Consider the following 27,692-nt stretch of genomic DNA (forward strand, 5'->3'; position numbering starts at 1 on the left):
GTAGAGAAACTGATTACTGTGCCCTTGTTTTGGAAAGTACAGTATATGAGCTGTTGTAGTACAAATTGAGCTGTGTTTATTCAAAAATTTAATGTGTCCTACTAAAAATCCCAAATATGTCATGAATGACAAAAAGCAGCATAAAAGGTAGCTGGGGGAAGTAAATGGTTACCTTTGTGTTCTGCATTAAAATGAAATATCAAAAATATTTAATAATAAATATCACTAATTAAAAGAGTTTTGGTTAATTAAGAAATGGTTTTAGCCATTTCCCCTGTTTCAGTTTCCATAGCTGCATACTGTCTTCCGTGATCCCTTGGTGTAGACTGCCTGAGAGTCTGTTCACTGTTCCACTAAATCTGATAACCCTTTTGATATGATCATGGTTCTGTATCACTCCTTTCATTCTGTTTCTGAAGATGGAAGTGTAGCTCTTGGCTCCCCTAATCTCTGTCCCCATTAAACATTTTACTAATGAGTTTCTGCCTCTAATCTCTAGATTCAATGAACATTATGTATTTTGTAAATTATGGTGCCCATCAGTATTGAAGCTCTTTACCTCACAGTGGAAAGCATCTTGAAGCAACTGTTATTGTAATTTGATTGTGTAAAAAATAAACCTGTATTGGATTGGCTTTAAAGCATGCCCTTCTGGATGATAAAGTAGAGTGTGTTTTATTGTGCCATTATTGCATGCTATTCCATGCTCATGATGACTGACTTTAAAAAGCTAACATGGCAACAGCTAAATCTTTCTGCTTCAGTCTTTTTGCTAACAGATGGGTGTTGCTACGGTGGCTACATCCATCTTTTATATAAAGTCAAATATCAAAGAGTGAAACAGAGCAAAAACAATATAAGAATGTGATATGGTGAAAGTAACATCAGAGTCAGGAGCTGTTTTCAACCCACCTACCTAGATCAGATGGTTGAACTCAGTCACCGCATCAAATTCCAGTCAGTGAGTAAATCCCCGCATTGAAGTGCACTGTTCTGTGTGCTTTCAGACAGTCTGCTCAGCATAGTCAGGCGGGTGACAAACTAGGCGTCAGCATGACTGAGGTGATATGAAGAGTGGTGATACTTGCTCAGCTTCATCGTTTCCCTCTCGTTCTCATGTCTTTTATCCTCTGATTTATTTCCCTTATTAGCTGTGAGTATTGCTCTGTGACCTGGCATTCTTACCCTGCATCCCTCAGTGGGACTGCCTGAAAAGACAGATTTTCTAAAAGCTGTTGTGAGCGAGCACACTCCATGGCAGGTGGCCTCACTAATTGGACAAGGAGAGGTTGAGGGCGAGTTTGAGAGAGCCCTGACAGGCTCCACTTGGGTTCTGAAAGAAGCGTGGGCAGGAGTTTGCATTTACCACATTGGATGGCAAAATGCAGTAAGGCGTCTGGGAGCTATTTGCCTCGGCGTAGGGGTAATGAGAGGGAAATGGCGCCTGTAAGAAAATAGGCTGTTTTCCGGACAAAGTGACAGTGGATGGAAATACAATGGATGGAGACACAAGATGAATGTGTTTCTTACAAATGTCCACTCTAATATAATGACATCATGAGGTCTTGTTAAGGCCCTGGGCCACCACATTGTATCAGAGCAGAGTTTCAGCTTCTCTCCACCTTGTCATGGTTTCTCCAAGTTTCTTAAACCAGAGAAGAGCGGCTCGCCATTCTTCCCAAAGATATTTGGTAATTTGATGTGAACAGTGAACTCATAGGTGTTTTGATTCATTCTCATCAAAGCATTTACTGACAGTTGTACCCTGGGAATGGGTGCCATTTTAAGAGACCACTCCCAATCAGAATAGTAATGATTCATCACAGGATAAAGATCATTGATTAGTATTGATTTGCAGTAATACTTACTTCTAAGAGGACAAGTACAATACAGAAAATAATGCAGAAATAAACAGCTGGAGCGATGGCAAGAACTACCACTACCACCTTTGCTATAATACTCGTATCACAACCTACAACATAGTTTATCACCACGACTAAGTAGTGGTGTTCACTCAAGTGGTGTCTTTACGAAAAGTTGTTCATGTGCTGGAAAGTTAATAAATAAAATCCAATTGTTTCCCCTTTTTCAATTTAACATTAGCATTTGGTGGCCAGCGTGTTAACTTTTCCCTGATTTTTAGGTCCTCATTTTTAGGTCTGTTACTAATTAGCTGACATAAACTAATGTAAGTCTATTGGCCACAATCAACCAACTAACCCACTGATATAAGATGGCACTTGTTTTAAAAACTTTAAGCCCTTATATCCTAAATCCAGCTCCACAGACAGAGTTACATCACTGTTAGTTTTTGAGAGCAGGGCTCCATGATGTAACTTTGCCTTTATACATGTAGTGTTTCACGTCCACTTTAAGGCTACGTCAACACATACCCGGGTATTTTTGAAAATGCAGATTTTTCTATGCGTTTGCACCTTTCGTCCACACGTAAACGGCGTTTTTGGTCACTGAAAACTGAGATTTTTAAAAACTCCGGCCAGGGTGGATATTTTTGAAAACTCAGTTTTTGCATTTACGTGTGGACGAGAAAAACGGAGAAAACGGAGAAAACGCAGCGTCAAAGGTGTGCACCTTTTTTGACGTCACACTGTGCGCCACGTTATTGTTTCGGTGAAATGAATTTCTACAATTCTGTTACTGTTAATTGTATTCTCTGCAGTGTTTAAATGCTTACATATACACACACAGTTACTGTCCCTCCACACGACTCGGTTCTGCTTCTATACCCCATCCTTGTTTACTATTTCCCACCGAGGCTTCTAGACTTCTGATTGGCCAACATTTCTACAGGTTAGGAATATATCACCACCTGTTGCTTTGGCATGTTCCTAGCAGCGTTTTCCTTCATTTCAGCGTTTACGTGTGGACGGGATTATTTTTTAAAACGAAAACGGAAAATCTCAGTTTTCAAAAATACCCGTGTACGTGTGGACGTAGCCTAAAGCTTTACAAAAAAACCCCGCTAACTGTGATTATTCCTATGATATTTTTCTATCATTCTTTTTTAATCCCTTGATTCTTTTACACAATCAATATAACACAAGGGTCGGCAACCCTGGGCACGCGTGCCACAGCCGGCACGCGTGCCCAGGGTTGCCGACTGGGTTAACTGATGGCATGCACGACACGCAGTGAATTAATCTGAGAAGGTGCATTAAAAAATAAATGACCGGGCCAGCGTTGCACATCGCAAATTAGCTCACATAGACACATTAGTTATGCCGCTTCTTGATGACGATATCTTAGCTAACAACCCCAACTACCAGATTCAACTTGTAATTGGCTAAAAATAACATAGCCTACCGATGAGAGGGATGTTGCTAGCTGGCAGTTTTTTCAAGCGACGTTGAAATTTCTACATTCCGGCCTTCAAATGCTTCAGGAGCTGTCCGCTCAGCGCAGCATCAGCACCACGGAAATACACTGATACATCCGTAGACTCGAGACTGATCAAACCAGAAAGCTTTAATGAGCAGCTGGGTTTGTCTCACATTAACTGGCTGGACAAAGAAGACATCAAAATGCAGCTGATTGAACTGAAAAGCTCGACTCTGTGGGGGTCAAAGTTTACAGAACTACGAACACAGCTGGAATCCATAGCTGTGCGTGTTCATGGAACTTGCCTTTTCACCTGCTGGACATCACTACCTGACAAGTTTAACTGTCTTCAGAACATTGCAGAGGCCTTATTGACAGTACTTGGCTCTACATATCTGTGTGAGCAGATTTTCTCTCACATGAGTGTACTCAGGTAGCCGTCTGAATGCTGGACACTCGGAGACCTGTGTCTCTGAGTGGGAGACCAGAGATCACATTAACACGTGTATCCCTGTATTAACAAACATGCCATATTAGCCCAGTTTATTTTTCTTATCATTGTTGTGAGGAGACCATAAATAGCATTTGCATTTTCTGTTGTACAGTTAATTTGCTGTTATGAAGTTGCTATGGATAAAAAAGTGTCTTTTTTTGTTTCAGAATAGCTGATAACTATTCACTGATAGCTGCCAACATCTGCGAACAAATATAATTCTATAAAGCTGTTCTATATAGTGTGTAACTGTTAATATAGAGCGTTATTAAATGTATTGCTAATGCAATCATATGGCACATTGACTTCTGAGGAAATTTTAGATGGCACTCATCATCAGAAAGGTTGCCTACCCCTGATATAACACAATCTTTTTTCGTGGCAATTTAACCAGTTTTCTTGTGGTTCAGCAACCCTAATTTAACAGTCATTCAGTACTGACTGTTAGAAAATAAGACTGACACCTACAGAGAAAGCATGCTAAATCCTCTTTATGTATAGCTACATAGATAAATAGATAACTGTCGCTTTGATACTAGAAAAAATGTGATCAATCTGAGTTAATTTAGATCATCCTCATCCTATGTTTTTACAAGTATGTGAGGGATACTGGAGCTAAGGATAACTGAGAAATGAAAATCACACGGTTTATAATTATACATTCTGGGGGAGGTTTAGCTGAGTGGTAACTTCAAGGAGTGTAATTTCTGATGCAACTCTATAAAGCTGTTTTTAAACTTTCTAAATATGATGTAAATGCTGCAGCAAATTATGATGAATTCTTGACATACTAATTCAATCCAATGCAGTAGCTTTGCATATACATAGATATTCTATGTATGTATATGTATATATAGAAAACAAACTTCGAAACCAGTGGGTGGCATCATGATGGCTAAGCATTTTGAACCTTGACATTTTCTGTTAGGGTTTTTTGGCGCTAGAAGCAGCCTTATTAGTAACAGTGGGCGGATTTATCAGTGAACTCTAGGGAGCTTGACTAAGAAGCTTGCTAGTGCAATCATTCATAAACTGTACAGTTGCAGTGCACTGTCAACAAACACTTGCTAAATCGTTGCTTAATAGGAACTGTGCAAATACTACGATAGCATTCTTGCACACTGCAGCACAAATGTATTGGACAGGTTAGCAGCTCCAGTTAGTGGAAGGTGAGGCCTAGCAAACAGCTAGCAGCTACAGTTTCCTGTTTAAGGACACCTGTGAAACAAAGTGTCTACACACTGAACTCCAGTAATACAAGAAAAAAATCAATCAACATACAACATATAGTTGACATGAAAGGCAACACTTCCAATATCCAGGCTAAACAAGACTACAAACGTGCTTTTTTTATGCTGTAAACCAGGGGTCCCCAATCCCAGTCCACAAGGGCCGGTGTCCCTGCAGGTTTTAGATCTCACCCTGGGTCAACACGCCTGAATCACATGATTAGTTCATTACCAGGCCTCTGGAGAACTTCAAGAGGTCATTTAGCCATTTACATCAGCTGTGATGGATCAAGCACACATCTAAAACCTGCAGGGACACCGGCCCTTGCGGACTGGGATTGGGGACCCCTGCTGTAAACATTTCGAAATGGGAATCCATGGTGACTGACTCACTATTGGTGACAACTTCAAGTGGCAATCAGAAGAAGTGCAATCCTTGGCAGCTCCACAATGGCTTCATGTTTCAGCCCTGGAGACGGATGCTTGGTTGGACATGTGTTACAGGGGTGTTGTTTCCTACCAATGGTAATGTCACATATTGCATCTTCAACTTGTGCCTGTTATATTTTAGTCACAGCAATAAACATGTTCGTGCATTTGTGTATCCATTAAGTGTCATAGTACAAATGTCATGAGTGCTCTCTGCTCGGTGTGGAGGAAGCTCTACAAAGTGTTCACATGGGGGTAAAATCTAGAGCCCCATGTGAAGACTGACAAACAATGGATCAGATGGTTGTAAGGGTGGCCCCTGGGCTCCACAGCTAGAGAAACAGATCTCCAGTCCCTGCCAGGCAGTCCCAGATGGGTTTTCAGTCAACACATACACAGACACACAGAGCTTCATAAAGATATAGTTTGATACCCATTAGCATGTAATTTGATTGCATATGCTCCAACACACACATTTTTTTTATATGTGTATGTGAAGACATCCGATGGCTGATGAATAATGTGTTCTCAAGCGTACCCTAATGTTAACCATCACAACTCTATATCTGAACCCTAATTCTAAACAAAACTCAACCCTTGAGTGCATAGCGAACACAAAAATGGTGGCAATAGTCTTGATTTTTTTTTTTTTCAATTCAATTCAGTTTTATTTAAACAGCACTGAATCACAACCTCAGTCGCCTCCAGGCACTTTATATTGTATGGTAGACCCTACAATAATATATATACAGAGAGTGAGCAAGCACTTCGGCGACACAGGGAAGGAAAAACTCCCTCTGTGATATGGGTCAGTGTGTAGTTCATAATCCTCACTGAGGCATACAAACAAACTCTTTCTGTATTGTGAACACATTCACTGAATTCAAATTAATCACAGCAGAGTTGCCAACACTTTATAATGGGTTTAATAATTATCGCTATTTGCATTTCTCGTTATTTTTCTGCATTTCCATTCTGAGCCATGAAATAAATTATAAATCTGTAACAGATTCATGTATGTGGTTGCAGTAATGGCAATCTCAGTAGTAAGCTCTATGCACTTATGATTGTGAAAAAGCAGAAGCTACCATCACAGCAGGAAGCTCTACAGAGTTGTCATTGCTTCCCTTTCTGACATTGGCCCAGAGGGGATTTCTGTCTCTGGTTGGAATTGAACCAACTACCTTTTATTTGTAATGCAAATGGGTAAACCACTATACTATGTGGTCACCAAGTTGGATGTGACAGCACACAATAAAAAAAATAGTAGTTTATTAGGATGACAAATTCCTAAACAGCTGTTCATACAAATATAGCTGACTCCTCAGCTGACCTTGACGAAGTAGTTTGTGATCAGACCATTTGATTTAACTCTTTTGTTTGTCTGAATGCCCATTTGTAAGAATGTAAACAGATGCTGCAGTGCCTGGTTGCTGTTTTTTTTTTTCAGCTGTAGACGTTAGAAGGTCAACTAAATGTGTGTTGTCACCTGAAACAATTTTTGTGCAGTTTTTTAAGAATGTCGCCACTTTAGCAGCCAACAGGGTGTTCTAGTAAGAAAAAGAAATTAAAAACAAACAGACCAAAGAAAAGACTTGTTCACACTATCATGGCTACTGGTTTCTAGTGGGATTCCCCCAGTAGAAAAATCTGAGTTTTATACTTAGTTGCCAACCTTCTCCAGAAAGAGAGCTCTTTCTTAAGTTTGATCCCAAACAAATCTTCCAGCATGTAGAACGCCCTCCTGATGTTACCTGTAGTTTTCCTCTTGTGGTCAAATTCCTGTTTGCCCAGATATTTACACATTTGTACGCACAAAAAAACATTTAAATACCTTTGAGAGTATTCAGAATTACACATAATATATTTTATACATTTGTTCTGAGTTTACTCTTGTTTTACAATTTTGCGACCAGTGTCACACCATTAAACAAGGCCTTTAGGTACATTAAAATCCTTTTAAACATTGAGAGAACAGGAAAAAAGTTTTAAGTGCTTAGTTTTCCTGCGTGTCTTCTGCGCTGATGGATTGTGTTTATACTGTCATCTGTGCTGTCAACCAACATGAATTAAGGATTTGAACAAGAGGGCTGCTGTTCAGCTCAGTGTCACTCTTTGTATTTTAATATGTTGTTATCCCAGGTGGGAGCGGAGCGTGTGTGTGTCTGTGTTGTTGTCAATGTACAACATGAATGCTGCATTGGCATGTGCGTTGTGCGTTGTGTGGAGCATCCCTTCCCAATGTGTGAACTCGAATCAATATATTTAGGTTTTGTCTTAGCAGCATATTTCTGGTCTCCTGCACTTAAAGAGCTATTCAATGGAAATGTGTTTCTCCTTTATTAGGAAACGTGTAGCAGTCTGAATAATGCATCCTGAACACTGCCTCTTTATGGCAGCGTACTGAGCAATGTTCAAGGCCAGGCGGTTTTGAATTCATCGCCCTGTATGCTGTTAAATATACATGAAAAGTGAAGTGGCTTTCTTTGTGAATTATATTTCGTAAAGTGGTAAAAAGCTGCCACTGATTTCAGTGGACAAAAATACTGGGTATTCAGGTGTTCACAGGGATTTGCATGACAAGCAATTTTAGCCATGCTGATTGCACGCCAACTCCTTTGGCAGGCAAATATATATCTGTTTAGTTTGACCTAAAGTAACTTAAGTAACTGAACCACAAAAAGCAAAGGATAAATAAAGATACTTTGACATGTTAATATTTAAAAGGAAATTTATATGTATTTCAATATTTAACAATTATGACAATAACAATAACAACGAAGCTCTGCCATCACTATGAAATAACCATTATGACGCAAAGCTCTCCGTATTATGAATTGGGGGAATTGCATATAAGCAGATTTTTAATGGGTAAATATATGTTGGGTTAGGGTTTAAATGCTAACAATGAAGTGTTTTCCTGCACTGTTGGGAATTAAAATGATAATGTGGCATCTGCTCACCAACTGCCATTGTGTTTAATTAGATATAGTTCTGGACTATCACTCAGTCCTTGTCTTAAAGCAAATGCCACTCACCCAATATCTGATAACAATGGTGCCAAATAATGCAACAAGGAGACATAAGCCTGCTGAAAAGGTCTTTAACTTTAGCAATCGATTTTTCTCCTATTTCTCTCTGTCCTGTAGCTGGTGCTGCCAGAGTACTCCATCCATGTGTTGTTCTGCATCATGTTCCTGTGTGCTCAGGAGTGGCTGACTGTGGGCCTCAACATTCCCCTGCTCTTCTACAACACGTGGAGGTAACTATCCAATCCATCGTCCCGTGTGTATCTGTGTGAATGTGTACACTTTGCCCTGATTTTTCAGATGGCATCTTATTGGCTAAGGTTGTTTTGACCCAAAGACATTTGCATTAAAAGATGAGGCTTATGATTCAGATATTTTATTTTATTTATAAGAAAATCTGTTAGCAAGAGACTCAAGCAATGAATTTTTCACCTAACATATACAATATACAGTATGTAGCCAGACATTAATGTTTTATTTCAGCACTATTTGAAGTGAATCCCTTATCCTGCTGTTATAAATACTTACTACTGCACAATATATGTATAAATCCTGAGATGGAAACAGTAACCAACAGATGTACTTTTTCTGTCATTTGAGCAAAATTTCTCTGTAAACTACTTATACCGAGCCTTTAAAGAGAACTAAATAAATGATAATTGTATTGCGCAATAGTGGCAATACAACATGAATAAAAATGCTACTTAATGCTATAAACCTCTTTTATGTTAATGCACAATTTTCAACCATTGCTTAAGAAGAAGTCTTATAGTTTACCACTTTAATTCTACAACCCTTTTTTCTGTCTGGATGTACTCAAAGTACTTCTCTGTAGATGTCTTTGTGAAGCGTTTGGGCAGTTTTAAATCTCCTATCTAACGAATGTCATAAAATCTATAACTTTGCTTTAATGGTCACCAGGGATATTAAAAAAATACATATACAGGGTTTTCAAAACCTGACTGCTTATTAACAGCTCAGTACAGAGCGCCAGTTCATCCTACCAGAGCCGAATAAATGCCATGCAAATTCACATTACGAATACATTTATCCAAGAAAAATTAAAAGTAAACTTACCTCTTATTATTATGGTAAGGAATGATAGCAAGTAGATGTGGCCTTGACCACACAGTTAAAACTACCTTGAACCACAACCCCATACCCCAAAAATCTTAAACAACAGTCAAACAGTTAACAATGATCTGAAACCAAATCGTGTTCTGTTGTTTGACTTTTGTGGTAATCACAGTTTGTCTATAATGAACGCCACATTCAAAAATAAGAGTATTCATAAGTGCACGTGGCACCAGGAGAACCTAAGCTTAAGGTTAATGATCGAGTTTGTAATTGTATTATCAGATCTTCACGCGTATGTTCTAGACACGTGAGTGAAGAGAGGAGCAGAGGTGTCAGCTGCAGGGGAGAATACTGGACAGGACTGACACATCCAGATGTGAATAGTGAGGATGTGCTGGCCCCGGTCTGCAGGATCTTCAACTCCCACCTCTGATAGAACTTTGAAAGCATTCTGACAGAAGCTTGGTACGTTGAGTCTGAATGGACCATCTTCAGCACCTCTATTGCAGAGGTGACTTGAGGCTGTATGTTATGCTCCATGTTTTGGCTGTAATCTCCAGATGGTGGATACTGGAGGTGAAGAGAGCTGTCAAGCTGGAGAAGTGGTCCTGTTGAGCATGGCAACTTATGTGATTCCAGAGTGCAGCTCAAGGCAAAAACTCCAGTTAGGCACTAGCTCAGGGAAGGGGAAGGAGCTCCCTATCCACACTGTATACAGTAGGAATGGGACTCTGCTAACCTCAACCTCAAGAACATAGTCAAATGATTGAAGAAATACTTGAGCATCTCTTCAATCCCGCTGGCACTCCTTCGTAGTGGAAGCAGAGTGTGGAGACGAAGAAGCTGATTCACCCTTCACTGGAGGTGAAGTCACTGATGCAGTTAATCAACTCCTTGGTGGATGAACTCCCAAGGTGAATGAGATTAACCCTGAGTTTCCCAAGGCTCTGGATGTTGTGAACTGTCAGGGCGGACACCCCTCTGCAACACTGTGTGGATGGTGCCTCTGGATTGGCAGACTGAGGTGGTGGTTCCCCTCTTCAAGAAGGGGGATTGGAGAGCATGTTTCAACTTTAAGTGTATCATACTTCTCAGCTTGACTGGGAAAGTCTATGCTAGGGTACAGGTGAGGAGAGTCCATCTGTTAGTTGAACCAGCAATTCTGGAAGAACAATGCATGCTGGTCATTAAACACTGCACCAGTTCTTAATCCTGTGTAGGATATTTCAGGGTGCTTGGGAGTTTGCCTAACCAGTTTATATGTGTTTTGTGGAGAATGCATAAAACTGTGTCCCCCATGGTGTCCTGAGGGAGTCACAGGAGTATGGCTACAGGCTAGCCGATCCCTGTTCAACCATGGCCAGAGCTATAGCTGTATTGCCAGCAATAAGTTGGACTGCTGGAAATTGGACTGCTCTCTGTCACTAATTCTATTCATAATTTCTGTGTATGGAACTTCTAAACACAGAAAATGAGTGAAAGGAGTCTGGTTCAGTAATCACAGTGGTCATATCTGTGCTTTATCGATGAGATGGTTATGTTGGTTTCGTTGAGCAATGACCTCCAACTTGCACTGGGGCTATTTCTGGCCTGAGATTTGTGGCCAAAAAACGGCTTTGTGCTCCCTTTTTCTTGGACCACATTAAACACTCTCCTGATGATTTTATCGACTCAGTTGCTAGTTTAAGTCATTGATAAAACAGCATGATTTTTAAGGGTAATTGTGAGTGTAAGAAAAGAGGGTAAACCAAGGTATGCTGATTGGCTAGTGACCGTCACAAATTTTTAGAGATGGCTAGTATGGGACTTCACAAATTAGTGGATAACATAATGCTTGCTACGTTCAGATTTTCTATTTTCTTTCTATTTTAGTCCATGGTTAAATACTGCTTTTTGCAGCACACTTCAGAACCCTCACTTCATCACCTGAACAGAGTTTAATAGTCAGAAATGAAAAATCATGTTATACCGTGATACCATGATATTGCCTAAGCATAATTGACCATATTTTTGAGGACATCGGTTTTGTATAAGCAAATCCATATTTGTTGCAAGTACATTTTTCTTTGCTTTTCAAGACTCTTAAATGCAGAGTCTAAAAGATGAGTCACCACTCAGTGATTTTCATGTTTCCTTTGCTGCTCCCTCTTATCTGTTGTCATTTTTGTTGCTGGTCCTCCCGCTGGTTAGTGGGATAGAAATGGACTGCTGGCAGCATCATTGGTTCAAGCTCGTGTGCTCAGCTGGTTGACGTTACAGAAGAAAGGAGGAAAGAAGAGAAAACATTTTGCTATCTCATTAACTGCAGAGTTTGCAGATGCCCACCAGCTACTGATGTGTGAGCTGAAAGATGAGTAGACAGGGAAAGGAAGATGGGGAGAAAGTAGGGATTGGCAGGAAGTAGAACAGAGAAAGTGAGTGAGTGATGGGTGAAAGATCAATTATTGACAGGGTGATTCAGAGGAGAGTGAGGGATGGCGAGAGGACAGTAGGCTGTGGATGGGGGAGTGAATGTATTAATAACTACTGTAATGAGATTTCTCATAAAAACAGCTGATAGTAAGCTATTTACCAATACTTAAAGATGGCTTGGAACAGTTAACCATGTCATGGTTAACTTTCATGTCAGGTAGTTTCAAGTTTCTTTTGAGATTCTCACAAAACCTAATTAGTCTATCTAAATTCTAAAATCTTGGATCTTATTCTAGTCACGTGGTTGGAGAATTACAAATTTTCAACATTTGCAATTTAACCCCCAGAAAGCGTAAAGTATTTAGCTAGGATCTTGGACTGAGTCTGTAGAGAGAAAAGAAATAACTGGAGAAGGTTTAATTTTGTAACAAATAATCTTCAAATGTCAGAATTCTTGTAACTTAGTTGAAATAATCTGTAGGACTGCCTGTCTACTTTTCAAATTATCCTTTGGATGTTAAAGTCACAGTACAAAAGTAGATCTACATATGCTACAAGGAACATTAAGGCCTCGGTAGAGCAACCGTAATTACATACAGCCTGCAGTGATGTAACTGACAACTTGTCCATTCGTGAGGGATATTTTCTTGATTATTTAAAAACTAGTTTAGCATGCAATAATATCAATGTAGGGAGTTGTAGAGGGAATTCCAAGACAGCCTGGCCACTGTAGTGTTGTTGTTAAAATTCTTTGCTTGCCAGCTGAATCCTTCCCAAAGAGTGTGTCTGTGTGTGTGAGTTAGAGAGCAAGCGAGAGAGTGCTGTTTGTTATGTGTGAACAAAATTATTAACACCAAACATCTCTATGTCTAGCATAAAGGAAGAAGTGTGTCTCAAATGTTTTCATGTCTCATCTGTCACCTTTACTCGAGGGACTTCCATTTATTATTCAATTATTAATGATATTTTTAGTATGTAAATTAGCTATTTAGTAGACTCTTAATGATTACCCAGACATGTTCACCTCATCCTCAGTAATGTATAGTTGGGACATTACTGAACCCTTGTGTGGTGCTCATTTTCAAATGCATTGTTGAATATTTCATATATGCATGACATATCAGCAAACATATGTAAATATGTGAATTTACAATGTAATTCATTTTTGACACCTAAATGTACAACCATCTCAGAGCTGTAAATGGCAAATATACATGGATTACCATAAAGTATGAACATAAGCCATCTGTTAGCTTTGGTTCGAAGCAGAAATACCAGTTAAATGGTAAATGGCCTGTATTTGTATAGCGCTTTTCTAGTCCCTAAGGACCCCAAAGCGCTTTACACATCCAGTCATCCACCCATTCACACACAGGTGATGGCAAGCTACATTGTAGCCACAGCCACCCTGGGGCGCACTGACAGAGACGAGGCTGCTGGACACTGGCGCCACCGGGCCCTCTGACCACCACCAGTAGACAAAGGCTGAAGTGTCTTGCCCAAGGACACAACGACCGAGACTGTCCAAGCCAGGGCTCGAACTGGCAACCTTCCAATTACAAGGCGAACTCCCAACTCTTGAGCCACATAATGATGGCAGCTTCCTGGTTGGACTTCATTTCCCATTAAATCCTGCAAAACACAGCAGGAGACAGAAAAATAACCTGAAGCCAACTCTCTTATTGCAACTGGTCTGGTGCATTGTTACACAGCACTCCATGTTACAGATTGCTGTGCATTTATATCAGTTCTGGTGTCGTTTAAGGGAAAATTACCCCATCGACAATGTGCATCAGTAATAGCTCTCCCTTAAAGCAACAGGCAGCAATTCCTTACTCGTGTCTCGTTTCCTGTATAGAATATTTTTTCCATGTCATAATTTGAACAGCAATCCTGAAGTAGGTCTCACTGGAAAGCTCCAGGAAACATCTTACAATTCCCCTATCACACTAAGTTTTGTGTTCTGATTACACTGCACATCTTCTTTGTACATAGCTTTAAGGAAGAGAACTGTTAGTGTTCACAAGTATTGGTTATGTTAAAAGCACAGCATTGGGATGTGTAGATGTTGGGTTGAATTTTCTCTTTATTTTGTGAATCAGTCAGTAGGTCTCAGTTGAAGAAAGGAAAAATTAGTGGAAAATTCATATTAAAGTTTATATATTTAATCTATCTTAAACCAACCTATGTATCCATCCATCCATTCGCTTCCGCTTATCCTTTTCAGGGTCGCGGGGGGCGCTGAAGCCTATCCCAGCTGTCATAGGGCGAGAGGCGGGGTACACCCTGGACAGGTCGCCAGTCTGTCGCAGGGCTAACACACAGGGACAGACAACCATTCGCACTCACATTCATTCGCACATTCACACCTAGTGACAATTTGGATTATCCAATTAACCTATCCCCACAAGCTGCATGTCTTTGGACGGTGGGAGGAAGCCGGAGTACCCGGAGGGAACCCACGCAAACACGGGGAGAACATGCAAACTCCACACAGAAAGACCCCGGCCTGATGTTGGAATTGAACTCAGGACCTTCTTGCTGTGCGGCAACAGTGCTAACCACCGTGCCACCGTGCTGCCATATATTTAATCTACTGCTATTGAATTTGTTGTTAGCTTAATGAGCTACAGTAACTGAGTTGAAAAACCCCAGCCCTGATACTTTTAGAAGTGCATAACAGACCTGGGTGAAAATATATTTGGATATCTATTCAAATATGATGTCATATTTTGCTCATTTGTTGAAAATGGGAATTCCTGCAAGATAAGTCAAATTTCCTGGGATATTTCCAGAGTCAAGTAGCTGCTAAACCTTGCCTCCCTTTCACAGCTAGCACTGCTTTCCTACAATAATATGTAAAAATGTAACACTATTAATAACAGATAGTAAATCAAGGTCAGATTTCTTCCCAGCGTAGAGTGATTAGGAACATCCGTTTAAGCTTTCGTCAATGTTGTTAACTATCACGTCATAGCAGATCATTGTTTTCTAGCTAGCTTATTAGCATTAACACTAGTTAGCATTCTTTATTGAATTATTAGGTGCTGGACTATCATGTATCAGCTCTGCCATATCTATAAAAAAAAATCATCTTTTATTTCTATATGAATCACACTGGAAATGCTCACTCTGAGGCCGTTTAAAAATTACCAAATGGCAAAATACATGACTTTTGAAGCAGTAGTGGTTTTGACTTCCTCAGTAGATAATTTGCACATTTGTTAAAATTCTCTTAATGTTTTCTTCAAAAAACTTTGGATGCTAGCTGTATAAACTCATTTATAAATGTGTTTTACTTTGAGGATCTTATTATTTAACTCCAGCATTAAAAAGAGAAAAAATGCGACCAGTAAATAACTCTGACCCATCATGCTCGACTAGTTTCTAATCTTTTAGGTACCTTTTGATAAATGCCTTGATTTTTAAAGGTTGTGAGCAAGCTAGAATGTATCATTTGCTGCTAATAGGGCAGATAAATTCCTAACGCTTGACAGGTTTTTCATAGCTAGAATTAATTGTTAAACCATGAGCAATCACTATGAAGGGGAAAGGTTTATCAAAAGATTTGTTTCCATCAACATATTCAACTGCAATTTCACCCACGTCTTCTGCATGATGGTGTACCTCAAAACTCATCATGCCATCTTTTTCCATGCTGTCTTCTCCTCCACTTCCACCCATCATCTCTCCCACATGTCCCACCCCTTCTCACGTGGTCTGGAATGGGTCAACTACCCGTGGTGTGGTCTTTGCCCTCTGTGGTAGGTACTTCCATTCCCCAACGGACACTAAGGAGCTGCTGTACGACCCAGCGTCCGTGATGAATGGCGACACACTCAAGTTCTGCCTGAAGGAGGCCTGGTGCAAGCTGTCCTTCTTCGTCCTTTCCTTCTTCTACTATCTCTACTGGTGAGCACAGGGCAGGTGGTATGGGGAGATAATTGGATTACATGTAAATAGATTGCATTAATCTAATTACAACACATAAATAAGCAGTAAAACTGAACTGAAGCTACTTTTTAAAAAAGCTTGGGGAGAAAAGGATCAGTTGATGAGGTGTTTGACTTCCGCCCAGACTAAACATCAGCAGGTCATGTAACATTGGTTTGATTTCCCAACTGATGAAGCAATGTGAGTGCAAATCACTGAATAAAGTAACCATTTCTCCAGCAATCACATGCAACTCCCTGTACTCATATGACTTTGTGAAGTCCAGTTTGCCATGTCAGGCTAGTAATACTGCTAATGCATGTGATGTTAAGAGAATTTGATTCTTTACTTCACTGACAAGCACCACAATAATGCTGTGTGTAGCTGATGGGTAAAACTACTACATACTGGTTCAAATGTTGTTTGTGTGCAACAAGATAATTGATAATATTGATGATATATTCACATGTCTATTGTTGTATAATTTGTCTGCCATGTCCTGATGTTACTGCTAAAATCAATTTTCTTGTTCATGTCTAACGATGCTGTTATTATTAACCACGGATTCTTGTTCCATGTGTCATGTGGGTGCTGCAGTGTGTGGAACCTGGAAATATCCCTCTAATAGGTCTTATCAGTGGAAACACTTAAAGGTACAATCCTTATATTTTTTGATATTTCATTCTATGGTAGTATATTGAGGCAGAACAGCATTGTTGAGAAGAAATCTTGACCATATGACCACCCCAGTATTTGCCCTTTTCTCAATCTTGATATGTTGGACTGTGAATGGCTGTTGTGGTTATATGGATTTGATGATTTTGACCAGACTACATAAATTTTTCCAGTTCTAGTTATAGAACTCAGAAGACGGTTTTCGATGACAACTAAAGAAGGATTGCAACTTTAACATGGAGCTGCTCTTGTATGTGTGTGATAATGTCGCAACTTAACATTGCAGTAAGGTCCTCATCCTGTTGAAAAATGCCATTTATGTATCTGCTTGGGGTATAAATACTTTGCTAACAGCAATGTTTATCTCAGCAATACCACACAGGTAGAAAAGCAACATCATGAGAGTGTTGAACTTAGACTCTCGCACAAAATCCTGATGTTTGTTTTTGAGAATGGCTGCAATTACTCAACATATTTTAGAGATATGAGGCGATACTTATTGTCCTTAAATTTCCAAACACATTGAGCTATTTAAACACAGTCTATTTAAAGTTTCAATACATGACCAATGGGTAAATGTATACCACAGGCATGTGATTAATTGGATTAAGGACGTGTGCAGCATTTTGCCAATGCAGGCTTAATTTGGGAGAAATTATTAAATATCACTTCTTGCCCTTCCTGCCCTAATGCAGGACACATGGCATGAACCTAGTTATATCCAATAAGAAAAAGCTAATCTCAAAATTTTTTCAGTTTTAAAATATATCCAAGATCACAAAGGCAGTTGGATTGTAATGCATTCCCTCCTGGCATGAAAAAGAAAAAGAGCTAATGTGTTACGCTCACATGTATCCCATTCATTTTCATACCAGAGCCTACATCAGTCAGTAGATGGAGTAACTTGTGTGGAAGGTTCAACCAACAGAGGTTGTCTTTATTAAATAATATTACAGTATAGGGACAAACATTTATAGCAAAATTGGTTGGCTATCAAAAATGTATCATCATTTTTAAAATAACTGAATTAGGTGCCTATTGTTATAAAGACAGTGTTCATCTTAAAGTTTAATCATCTTGCTTTTTCATCTCACTTCATCCTGTCCTGTTCTAGCTCATATTGGACTGATCTGCAGCAGCAGCAGGTATTCTACAATACAAGGTGATGGTGGATTCACTTTCAAATCTAAAGCCAAAGACATATTGAAGAGAATTTGTCCTTGCCTCTTTTCCGCCCAAGATTTTTTGTGTGATTTCTGTAGCGACTTGCTGACCTTTATGATCCTCCCTGTTTCTACACTCTTGATCAAGGGTCCAAGGATTAAACAGTTTGTTTGTTACAGCATCAGGAAGTTCTGCTGAAAGCAAAGCAAGCCAAATTTGAGTAGGTTCAATCCGGTTGCATTTGGGTAAAATGCTACCCCTTTCCCAATGGCTAGCCTAAGAGGGAATGTATGAGGGAGAAATCTGTTACTATATTTTGAATGGCACTGGCTTATTAGAAATCAAATTGCACAAATTATGCGTCAACCAAAAGAATAAAACCTCACGAAACTATTACATTAATTTGTTTAAGTCCCCAGTACAACAACGGATTCTTGAGGCTAATAAAGTTTCCACATCTTCATGCCTACAAGGTGAGTGCGTGTAACATAAATTCATTGTCAATTAGATGAGTAGCAATTCTGAAACGGAGACTTTTTTCAGCCCTTTTGTAGTTACAAAAAAGAAGGGCTGGTGTTAACTGGTCAACAGCCTTAACAGTGGCATGTAACACTCTATAAGCAGGACTTATACAATGTTACAAAATTTATTTTTTCCACTTAAAATAGGATTTAAACACACAAAACCATCCAAGGAAGGTTTTATCTCCTCATTATGACTTATGAATCTCAAAATTACCAGAAAAAAAGGACATACTCTCCTTTTAAACAAATGCCATAAATATCTGGCAACTGAGAAGACTGCTGGACTTTTGGGTGAAGAATCTTGTCTCATTCTGGTCCAATATCATATTCTAGCTGCTCAACAGCCCTGTGTCTTCTTTGTTGTATTTTTCACATCATGATACCCCAAATGTTTTCAACTGGTTGACAACCTAGATTGTAGGCAGGCTAGTTCAGCAACCGACTCTTCTGTTGTAATAGACCCAGTATTGTGTTTACCATTGTCTTGCTGGGATTTGCAAGGCCTATACATAATCTTGAGAAATTTTCACAAATATGAACTAAAAAGTGCAAAACTCATGTTGAAACACTGTCTTAAACTAAGCAGGGGATTAACTTGAACTGACATCAATAATGAGAACATCAATAATATTATTTTGATCTTGCAATTTTTTTCTTGTTATGTGAGGTTTGAATTTTATCAAATAAAGCTTCATTTTTTTTCCATTTAGAGCTCTTGCTACATACTTGTAGTACTGTAGCGCTAAAGCTGATGACTGGAAGGTCAATGTGGCCCGTTGAAAGGATGGCCCTTGCAACAGAAATCACACTTCAGCTTTGTTTTAATGATTAAAAATAACAAATTCAAAGAGTAAACTCTAATGTTATATAACTATAGTGATGGTCTGCATAAAGAATTCATGAGGTTGAATTGAAAGTGAAACAGCCTGAAACCAGATCTGTGCAGCTTGTACCTGTTTCCGCGACCCTACTTTCTCCACTGCTCCCCAAACCCATTCTACTTTTTTTTTTTTTTTTTTTTTTTTTTTGCCTGTCCCGTTTGGCTCTTTTGCCATCAGAATTGTTGTCTAAAGGCAAAGAAAGATGCCCAACGGATTTACTTTACCAAATTGACCATCCCAGCCTTGCCGTAATGGTCCATTTGATTCACCTTTTATTGTTTATTTTATTTTCACTTACTGAATACGGGACAGACTTGACTGGGGGAAAGAAGGGGAGAAAGAAAGAGGGAAAGAGAAACAGCTGAGAAGAGGGACGGGGGAGAAGGGCAAAAGACAAAAACCAACAGAACGGGCAGAGGAAAAAAAATGCATATATCAATCACCTGGGTCACCTGCTGAGAAAGAAAAAAGAAAACAAGCAGAAGAGAACAAGAGTAATAGAATAAACAACATCACAATGATATATGGGAATATGACAGTAAATACTAAATATTAAACATTATTGTGCAGCACATAAGATCAACAGAACACAGTGTGCTTTGAGGTAGGAGCCAAAAAGGGTGTAGTTTGTGGGTGTGATCACCCGTGTGTACACCTGTGAGCATGGACGCGCTTGTTTTTTGTTTTTTAAAAGGTTCCTTCATGTAATAATCTGCTAGAGGGTGTGGGGGGGCCACAGTCCCGTCCTTCAGGGCATGAAGCAGGTATGGAGGAGATCAAAACTCCAGACATCCAGAGGCCCCCAGAACACAAGAGACCAAGGAAGACCAACAGAGGGGCAGCTGCGCCACTGTCCCAGAAAGAGCTGAGGAGAGTCCCAGATGAGGGCTCACCCAGCAGCCGCGGAGCAGAAGCCAGGGGGAGTTGCAGTGACGCGCCCGTGAGCTCCGCCGGCAGCCAGCCGCGCCTGAGTGACCTGGGGGCACCCCACCTCCGAAGTGGCCCGAGCGAGCCCCAGGCTCCAGGCCCCGATAAGCGGCCGCCAAGGAGTGAGCCGGTGTGTACCTGGACGCCCACCCCCGGACACAAAGAACCACCAATGCACCGATGTCCGAGGGGGACCGCCACTGGCAGGGGAAGTGGTGGTAGGGGGAGATAGGCCTCCATACCTTGGAGGGCCTGAGATGTCCCCAGAGAGGTGGCGCCTGACACCCAACCTGATATATAGACACAGACATACAGGCACACACAGATACAAACATCCATTTCCACCCTCATGCTCTCATATGCACTTACTCCACACTCAACCAACGTGGAGACAGACATAAAGAGACGTTGTACACACGATCACACTCCCCAAGCGTACTCTACAAACCGGGTCTAGGTGCCCTTGCCCCTGGAGGGGGGAACTGCACCCAGACCCAGGTGGTGTTACCCTTTTCCCTACGGTGGGGGGAGGCAGACCGCCCCGACTCTGCAGCAGCAGGAAGGCCCCACACTCCAGACCGCAGTCGGACGGCCAACTCCTCCTCCTAGCCCCCCCGCTCCAGCAGGTCGCAGAGAATGGGGGTGAGAGAAGACTCCAAACCTCCCTCCACCCGCTCATTGTAGTGTTGATGCATGTGTGTTCTAAGGTGCATTTAAAACCCAGGAGGGGTTGGAGCTACCTGCCAGAGAGCAGCAGGTAAGCGCATGGTCCCTCCTGCTAGCCCTCAATGTCTACGTGTATTTAAAATTGAGAGGTGGGCAACGATGCCAGGGGTGGGGTGTACACCCTGATGGTACTTTGGACTCCGTGTATCGTGCCCACCCCCAAGATCCTATATGTATGTGTAATGAGAGTGTGAGTAATGTGAATGTCTAAGTTGCGGGATAAAATTGAGGCAGAGGCAGCCAGAAGGGGACAGGGGGGGGGGGGGGGGGGGGGGGGGGTAGCCTCCTCTGCACCCTGGTGACATACCCCTACTCCAAGGTCCTGCATGTGTGGGTGGTTGTGGTGGAGCGGGAAGAGGGAGGCAGCTGGAGATGGGGAGGGAAGGAAGGGAGGGGCAAGTGACCCTTCCCTGGGGCCAGCTCCCCCGCTGACCCCAGTAGGCACCCCATACTCCGCGACCCGCCAGGGAAAGGGGGCCCAGGCCCATCCAGACCGGGGCCCAGCGCAGCAGCGCCTCCCGGCCCCACAGAGCCCGGGACAGTCCTCCCAACCCCACCACAGAGAAAACTGCACCCACCCCACCATCCACTCATCTTCCAGACTACATAAGACAATAAACACCCAGGCTGAGATCTTCCTCCACCTCTCCTGTATCTCCCCCTCCTGCAGAGGGAGCTCCTGAAGAGAGGAAAGCTCCTGCAAGATGTGACAATCTCCCCCACCAGTTGAAGAGCCCCCCAGGTGGCTCGATGCACCGGCGGCACCCCGCTCCAGGGCTGGGCCCCCATGCACCCACCCGCCCACAACCCCGGCAACACACCAACCAGGACCCAAGCCCCCGAGGCCCGGTCCAGGTCCCAGCCCAGAGACGGAGCGCCCCCAGAACCTCACGCCCATCCCGGACCCACCCAGGGGCAGCCAGGCTACCAGGTCAGTAACCCACGTCCGTCAGCACAGACCCTCCCCTAGCCCCGCTGTACGCAGCCGCGAGGAAACAGTCACCTGAGAGCCAACAGAGCCCCTAACGGGACATGACCGCTACCCCGGGTTGAGCCCCCCAAGGAAGATGCCTCCGGGGAACCCCCCGACGCCCTAAGCATGTCCCTACCCCCACACCAATCACAACAGTGAAGGCGGGACCAGACTATGACCCCCCACCCCCACTAGGTGATGGAGCTGATCAAAGGAGCCCAGAGCAATTGATCTGATGTGGTGGCAGAGGCTGTATCAAGACTAATGTAATCTAATAGATAATTTCTATATTGGTTAGAATTAAGATTATTTTTATTTTTCCAGTTCATGAGGACTGTTTTCTTGGCTATGCATAGGGCAGTGAAAACCATATGGGCGATATTGTTTTCTGAAGTGACATTATCTAAGCTGCCCAACAAACACACTAAGGGGGAAGTTGGAATGTTACATTTCAGACACTTCGATAAGTCTTCACATATCTCGCGCCAAAACTTCTGAACTGGTGGACAGAACCAAAGAGCGTGGATATAATTGTCCGGTGAATTGGTTTGGCAGTGTGAGCAGTTGTTGGTAGACGTAAAGCCCATCTTGAACATCCGATGACCTGTATAGTGCACTCTATGTAATATTTTGTATTGAATTAATTGAAGACTGGGATTTCTAATTAGATTAAAGGTTTTTAAGCAAATCTGAGACCAAAAGTTTAGGTCTAAGTTAACTGATAAATCCGCTTCCCATTTTCAGAATCAGAATCAGAATCAGAATGGGGTTTATTGCCAAATGTTGAGCAGGTTTACAACATTAGGAAATTGCTCCCTTCCTTCCCTCCCCATCTCCAGCTGCCTCCCTCTTCCCGCTCCACCACAACCACCCACACATGCAGGACCTTGGAGTAGGGGTATGTCACCAGGGTGCAGAGGAGGCTACCCCCCCCCCCCCCCCCCCCTCTGTCCCCTTCTGGCTGCCTCTGCCTCAATTGCAATAGGAAGTGATATTGATTCATCTGTTTTAGAAAGCATTCTGTATATTTTGGATAGTAATTTGGGGGTTTTAAGAGTAAGAAATTGAACCACACTTGGTGGTGTTTGTAGTTCAACTTGACCCGGTTTAAATTTCTTTTTTACTATGGATTTAATTTGTTGATATTCTAAAAATCTTTTCTTGTTGATCCCATATTGTGTAACTAGTCCGTCAAATGAAATAAATTCTGTTCCTTCTAGTATATGTTCTAAATATTTGATTCCTTTACCACTCCAATCTGAAAAGTTTATCATATTATTGTTTTGTAATATGTCAGGGTTGTTCCAGATAGGTGTACGTTTGCATGGGATTAATGAAGACGCTGTCAATTTTAGAAACTCCCACCATGCTGTCAGAGAAGCACTGATGTTGATGCTTTTAAAGCATTCATGTCGTTGGATGTTTGAGCTGATAAATGGTAGGTCTGAGATCTCTAGATTATTGCAAAGTGCTTGTTCTACATCTAGCCAAGGTTCATCTAAGAGGGTATGTTTTAGCCATCCTGAGATAAACTGAAGCCTGTTGGCTAAGAAGTAGTGCTGAAAGTTAGGCAGTTCTAGTCCTCCTTTATCCTTGGTCTTTTGTAGTGTTTTTAAGCTTATACGTGGGGGTTTATTTTTCCAAAGGAATTTGGACATACATGAATCTAGAGATCTGAACCAATCTTGTGGCGGTTTAGTTGGGATCATTGAGAATAAATAATTTATTTTTGGTAAGACCATCATTTTTATAGCGGCAACCCTTCCCATGAGTGATATGGGTAGACATTTCCATCTAGCCAGATCATCTTCTACCTTCTTTAAAAGTGGGATATGGTTTAATTTAGTTAGATCTGCAAGCTTGGGAGAAACATTAATACCTAAATATTTTATATTTCCTGATTGCAGTGGTGTAGAAGAGGAATTATGGAGGGAGCAATTAATCGGTAGAACTGTAGATTTTGACCAGTTAATTGAGTAATCTGATATTCTTGCAAAAGAGTTTATCAATTCAATCACCCCAGAGATATTGGTTTGTGAATTTTGGAGAAAGAGTAACACATCATCCGCATAAAGGCTGATTTTATGTTCCACGTTCTTGCATTTTATGCCCTTAATTACTGAATTCTGTCTAATTGCTGCTGCTAGTGGTTCAATAAAAATTGCAAACAGTGAAGGGGAGAGTGGGCATCCCTGCCTGGTGCCCCTCAAGAGACAGAAGCTGGAGGATGTCTGGTCATTTGTTCTAACACAAGCTGTTGGGGAATTATATAATATTTTTAACCAGTTTATGAAAGAGGATCCAAAACCAAATTTGTGTAAAGTTGCAAATAGAAATTTCCAGTTAACTCTGTCGAATGCTTTTTCTGCGTCTAAAGAGAATATTGTAGTTTCTAGGTTTTTACTGTATGAGTAGTCTATCAAATTAAGTAATCTACATGTATTTGTTGATGAGTGCCTACCTTTTATGAAACCAGTTTGGTCAGGATGAATTAAGAGGGGGGTTATTTTCTCCAGTCTCTTTGAGAGAGCTTTGCAGATTATTTTAAGGTCTACGTTTATAAGGGATATTGGACGATAGCTTGAGGGATATACAGGGTCTTTGCCTGGTTTTAGCAGGAGATTAATGTTTGCAGAATTCATATTTGATGGAAGTCTGCCCTTTTCTTTAATTTCCACCAACGTTCTGTAGAAAACTGGTGCTAGAATCGACCAGAATTCTTTGTAGAATTCTGCAGGAAAGCCGTCTGGACCTGGAGCCTTATTATTGGGCATACTTATCTATCAGGGCTTCTTGGAGTTCACCTGGTGTCAGTGGTGAATCCAGTGCCATTGCTTGAGTGTCCAATAATTTTGGAAGAGTTATGTTGTCCAAAAACTGGTCAATTTCTTTTTTAGATGGGTTTATTTGTGGTGAATACAACGTTTTATAGAAATCCCTGAAAATGTTGTTTATTTGTATCGGATCATATATTGTGTTCCCAGATGAATCTTGAACAGCACATATAGTTGTTTTTTCTCTATTTATTTTTAGCTGGTTTGCTAGAAATTGACCGGATTTATTACCATGTTCATAATTTTGTAGGCGTAGTCTTTGTACTAAGAATTTTGTTTTTTTATCAATTATCTCATTTAATTCTAGTTTTGTTTTGCGTATTTTGTTCAATGTTTCCTGATCTTGGCGGGACGCGTAGGCTTCTTCTAGTGATTTGATGTTTTTTTCTAATTCCTGAATATTTTTGTTTTCTTTTTTCTTTTTATGTGATGAGAAAGAAATTATTTTACCTCTCATCACAGCTTTCCCTGCTTCCCATAGAACAGAAGCTGATGTTTCGGGAGTGTCATTATAGTCCAAATATGAAGTCCACTCTTTTTTAAAATATTTAATAAAGTCTTCATCTTTAAGTAGTGATATATTAAATCTCCAGTTTTTTCTTGGCGTAGTATTATTCTTGTGCATTAGCGTTAAAGATACAGGACCATGATCGCTGACAACTATAGGATGAATCTCAGTGTCTGAAATGTCGTTCAGCAGTGAGCTGCTGACCAAAAAATAATCCAGACGAGAGTAGGAGTGATGGACATGTGAGAAAAAAGTATATTCCTTACTGGTGGGGTGAAGGGAGCGCCATGCATCGCAAAGACCAAAGTCGCTCATATACTGTTTGATTATATTTGTGGACTGCCAATTACGCTGAGTTCCCGCTGTATTGAGCCTATCCATGTCTTCATTTAGTCCAAGGTTGAGGTCGCCTCCAAGAACAAGTGTGCCATCTAAGTGTTCAGAGAGTGCACTGAAAAAACCGTGAAAGAATGAGGGATCATCAACATTTGGACCATATACACTTGCAATACATAGCTTTTTATCAAGTATAGATAGTTTAATGATTAAGAATCTGCCCTCTGGATCTATAACTGTATCGAGTACTGTGAAATTAATATTTTTATGTATTAAAATTGCTACTCCCCTTTGTCTAGAATTATAACAAGCTGAGAACACATTAGGAAACTCAGGTGTTTTAAGTTCATTCGAACCTCTAAGAGGTCTGTGGGTCTCTTGTAAAAGGACAACATCTGCCTGTAGTTTTTTGAGTTGGTTAAATATTTTTAACCTCTTTACTCTGGAGCCAGCTCCATTTATATTCCATGTAATGAACCTCAGTGTACCCATAGATGTTTGTGTATAACTAGGGATGTATGCTGTGTGCGTCGCTTAGCCAGGTGGAGAGAATACGTCACTTGTTCATAAATAAAGAGAAGGAGAGAGAGAAAAAATGTGTGGCGAGATGCTCCGTGGGTCTGACTTTGTGTATGCATAGTTACTAATATGAGTAGGCTTGGCTTAAGTGTGTGTATCCTAAACGACTGTGTGCGCTGTCTGACTGATGTAAATGTGCTGCCGTTGAGCGCATGGTGCGTATGTGTCGAAATAAAGGATGTTTGTGGATGAGTGTCGAAGCAGGTGATCGAGGCAGTGAAAGGAATAAAGAAAGAAACCAAGGACAGGGGTGAGCAGCATAAAACCAAGAGGGGGGGGGGGGAGAGGAGAAAAAAAAACAAGAAGAAAAAAAACAAAACAAAAAGTAAACATTCCAATTAAATCACTGACGGAGAGTGACGGTGTTGATTCTGCTATGAAATCACACTTTAAGATGCGATTTGATACTGGTAAGTTAAACAGATGTTAATGCAAGTTAGTGTGTGTGGATAGGGAAATGGTGTAGCTGATTCTTATCTGGTGTGAGGTTAATACAGCCACGGAGTGATGTTGGGGTCTCGGTGGAGCTGTCCGTCCACGTACAGCCGGTCCACAGCGATGACAGCGCGGGAGCCCTTCTGGATGAAGCAGCGTCAGATTGGGAAGAGGACCCTGCGTCGTTCCAAGATCTCTTTGGGGAACTGGTCGTTCACGCTGAAGTCCGTTCCTTTTAATTCCCTGCCGCGGCTTTTCACGTGTTGCTTTTGTTTGAAGTGGCCGAATTTGGCCACGATAGGACGTGGTCTCCCGGCCGTAGCCCGAATGGGGCCGAGGCGATGTACCCGATCGAAGACGATGTTCTTCACAGTGTCCTCCGGCAGCTTCAGGTGGGTTTTGATGAAGCTTTTTACCATGGTCTCCGCGTCCTCTCCAGCGGCTTCTGGAATACCAGAAAATACAAGATTATCACGCATGCTACGAGCTTGTAGATCGATAACTGTTTCTTTTATTTTTTTTATTTTCTCTATTGAGCTGGGTAACATTATCTGTGAGACATTTCACCGACTCCCTTAGCGTGGCATTTTCAGCAGCAAGCGTTTCCACCTGCTGCTGGCTGTACTCCAGGGATTCTCGCAAGCATTTAAATTCTCGGTGAAGAATCTCCACCAAGGACAGCCTTGCGTCGAAACTGGACAATCGCTTGTCGATTGACTCCAATATGTCGGCAATATCTTTGCCGGCTGGCGATGTTGAGCCGGGGGAATCTGCCGGGCGTTGTCTTTTCGACGACGGCGTCTCAGGTTTGGCCGGGGAAGCTGCACACGGGGTCTTCTTCATCACGAGATCCTGAAAGCACTGATCAATATAATCTTGGAGAGTCTCTAAACTCTCCCCGTTGTTCTCCAGGGTGTTGGAGATTATTTAGACAAATAGTGTTAGTTATAAGACAATTGATAAGTGTATTTGGTAATGCTGAAGCTTAAATGAATTTGTTCAAATCTAAACTACCATTTGCTTTAATTTTCCGCCAAAATCTCCGGCGTCTGACGTCAGTTACAACATGAGTCGCTTACCTTGTCCGTCACTTCCGTCACTTACCTCCTCTCCTCCTCATGTCTGAGAATTTTATCAAATAAAGCTTCATTTTTTTTCCATTTAGAGCTCTTGCTACATACTTGTAGTA

At 41.3% G+C, this 27,692-nt stretch overlaps 1 protein-coding gene and 1 long non-coding RNA gene across 3 annotated transcripts in view; one reads left to right on the forward strand and one right to left on the reverse strand.

Annotated features, from left to right (window-relative positions):
- Positions 1-27,692, forward strand: part of cnih3 (cornichon family AMPA receptor auxiliary protein 3) — a 146,056-nt gene that overhangs the window by 100,939 nt on the left and 17,425 nt on the right. Inside the window, exons 4-6 of one of the 2 annotated variants that reach the window (XM_085381894.1) lie at positions 8,640-8,752; positions 15,777-15,920; positions 16,539-16,594. In XM_085381894.1, coding sequence (XP_085238020.1) covers positions 8,640-8,752; positions 15,777-15,920; positions 16,539-16,566 — 285 coding nt within the window. In that variant the 3' untranslated portion in view covers positions 16,567-16,594. The remainder of the gene's footprint in view (positions 1-8,639; positions 8,753-15,776; positions 15,921-16,538; positions 16,595-27,692) is intronic. The other variant, XM_085381896.1, reaches the window with a different exon arrangement.
- LOC146652936 (uncharacterized) overlaps positions 1-27,692 on the reverse strand; it is a 237,778-nt gene that overhangs the window by 64,288 nt on the left and 145,798 nt on the right. The window lies entirely within an intron of this gene.

The sequence above is a fragment of the Rhamphochromis longiceps genome, linkage group LG15, assembly GCF_057381845.1.
Source record: "Rhamphochromis longiceps isolate RC_006_pf linkage group LG15, R_longiceps_female_GT1.1, whole genome shotgun sequence".
Classification (NCBI taxonomy): domain Eukaryota; kingdom Metazoa; phylum Chordata; class Actinopteri; order Cichliformes; family Cichlidae; genus Rhamphochromis; species Rhamphochromis longiceps.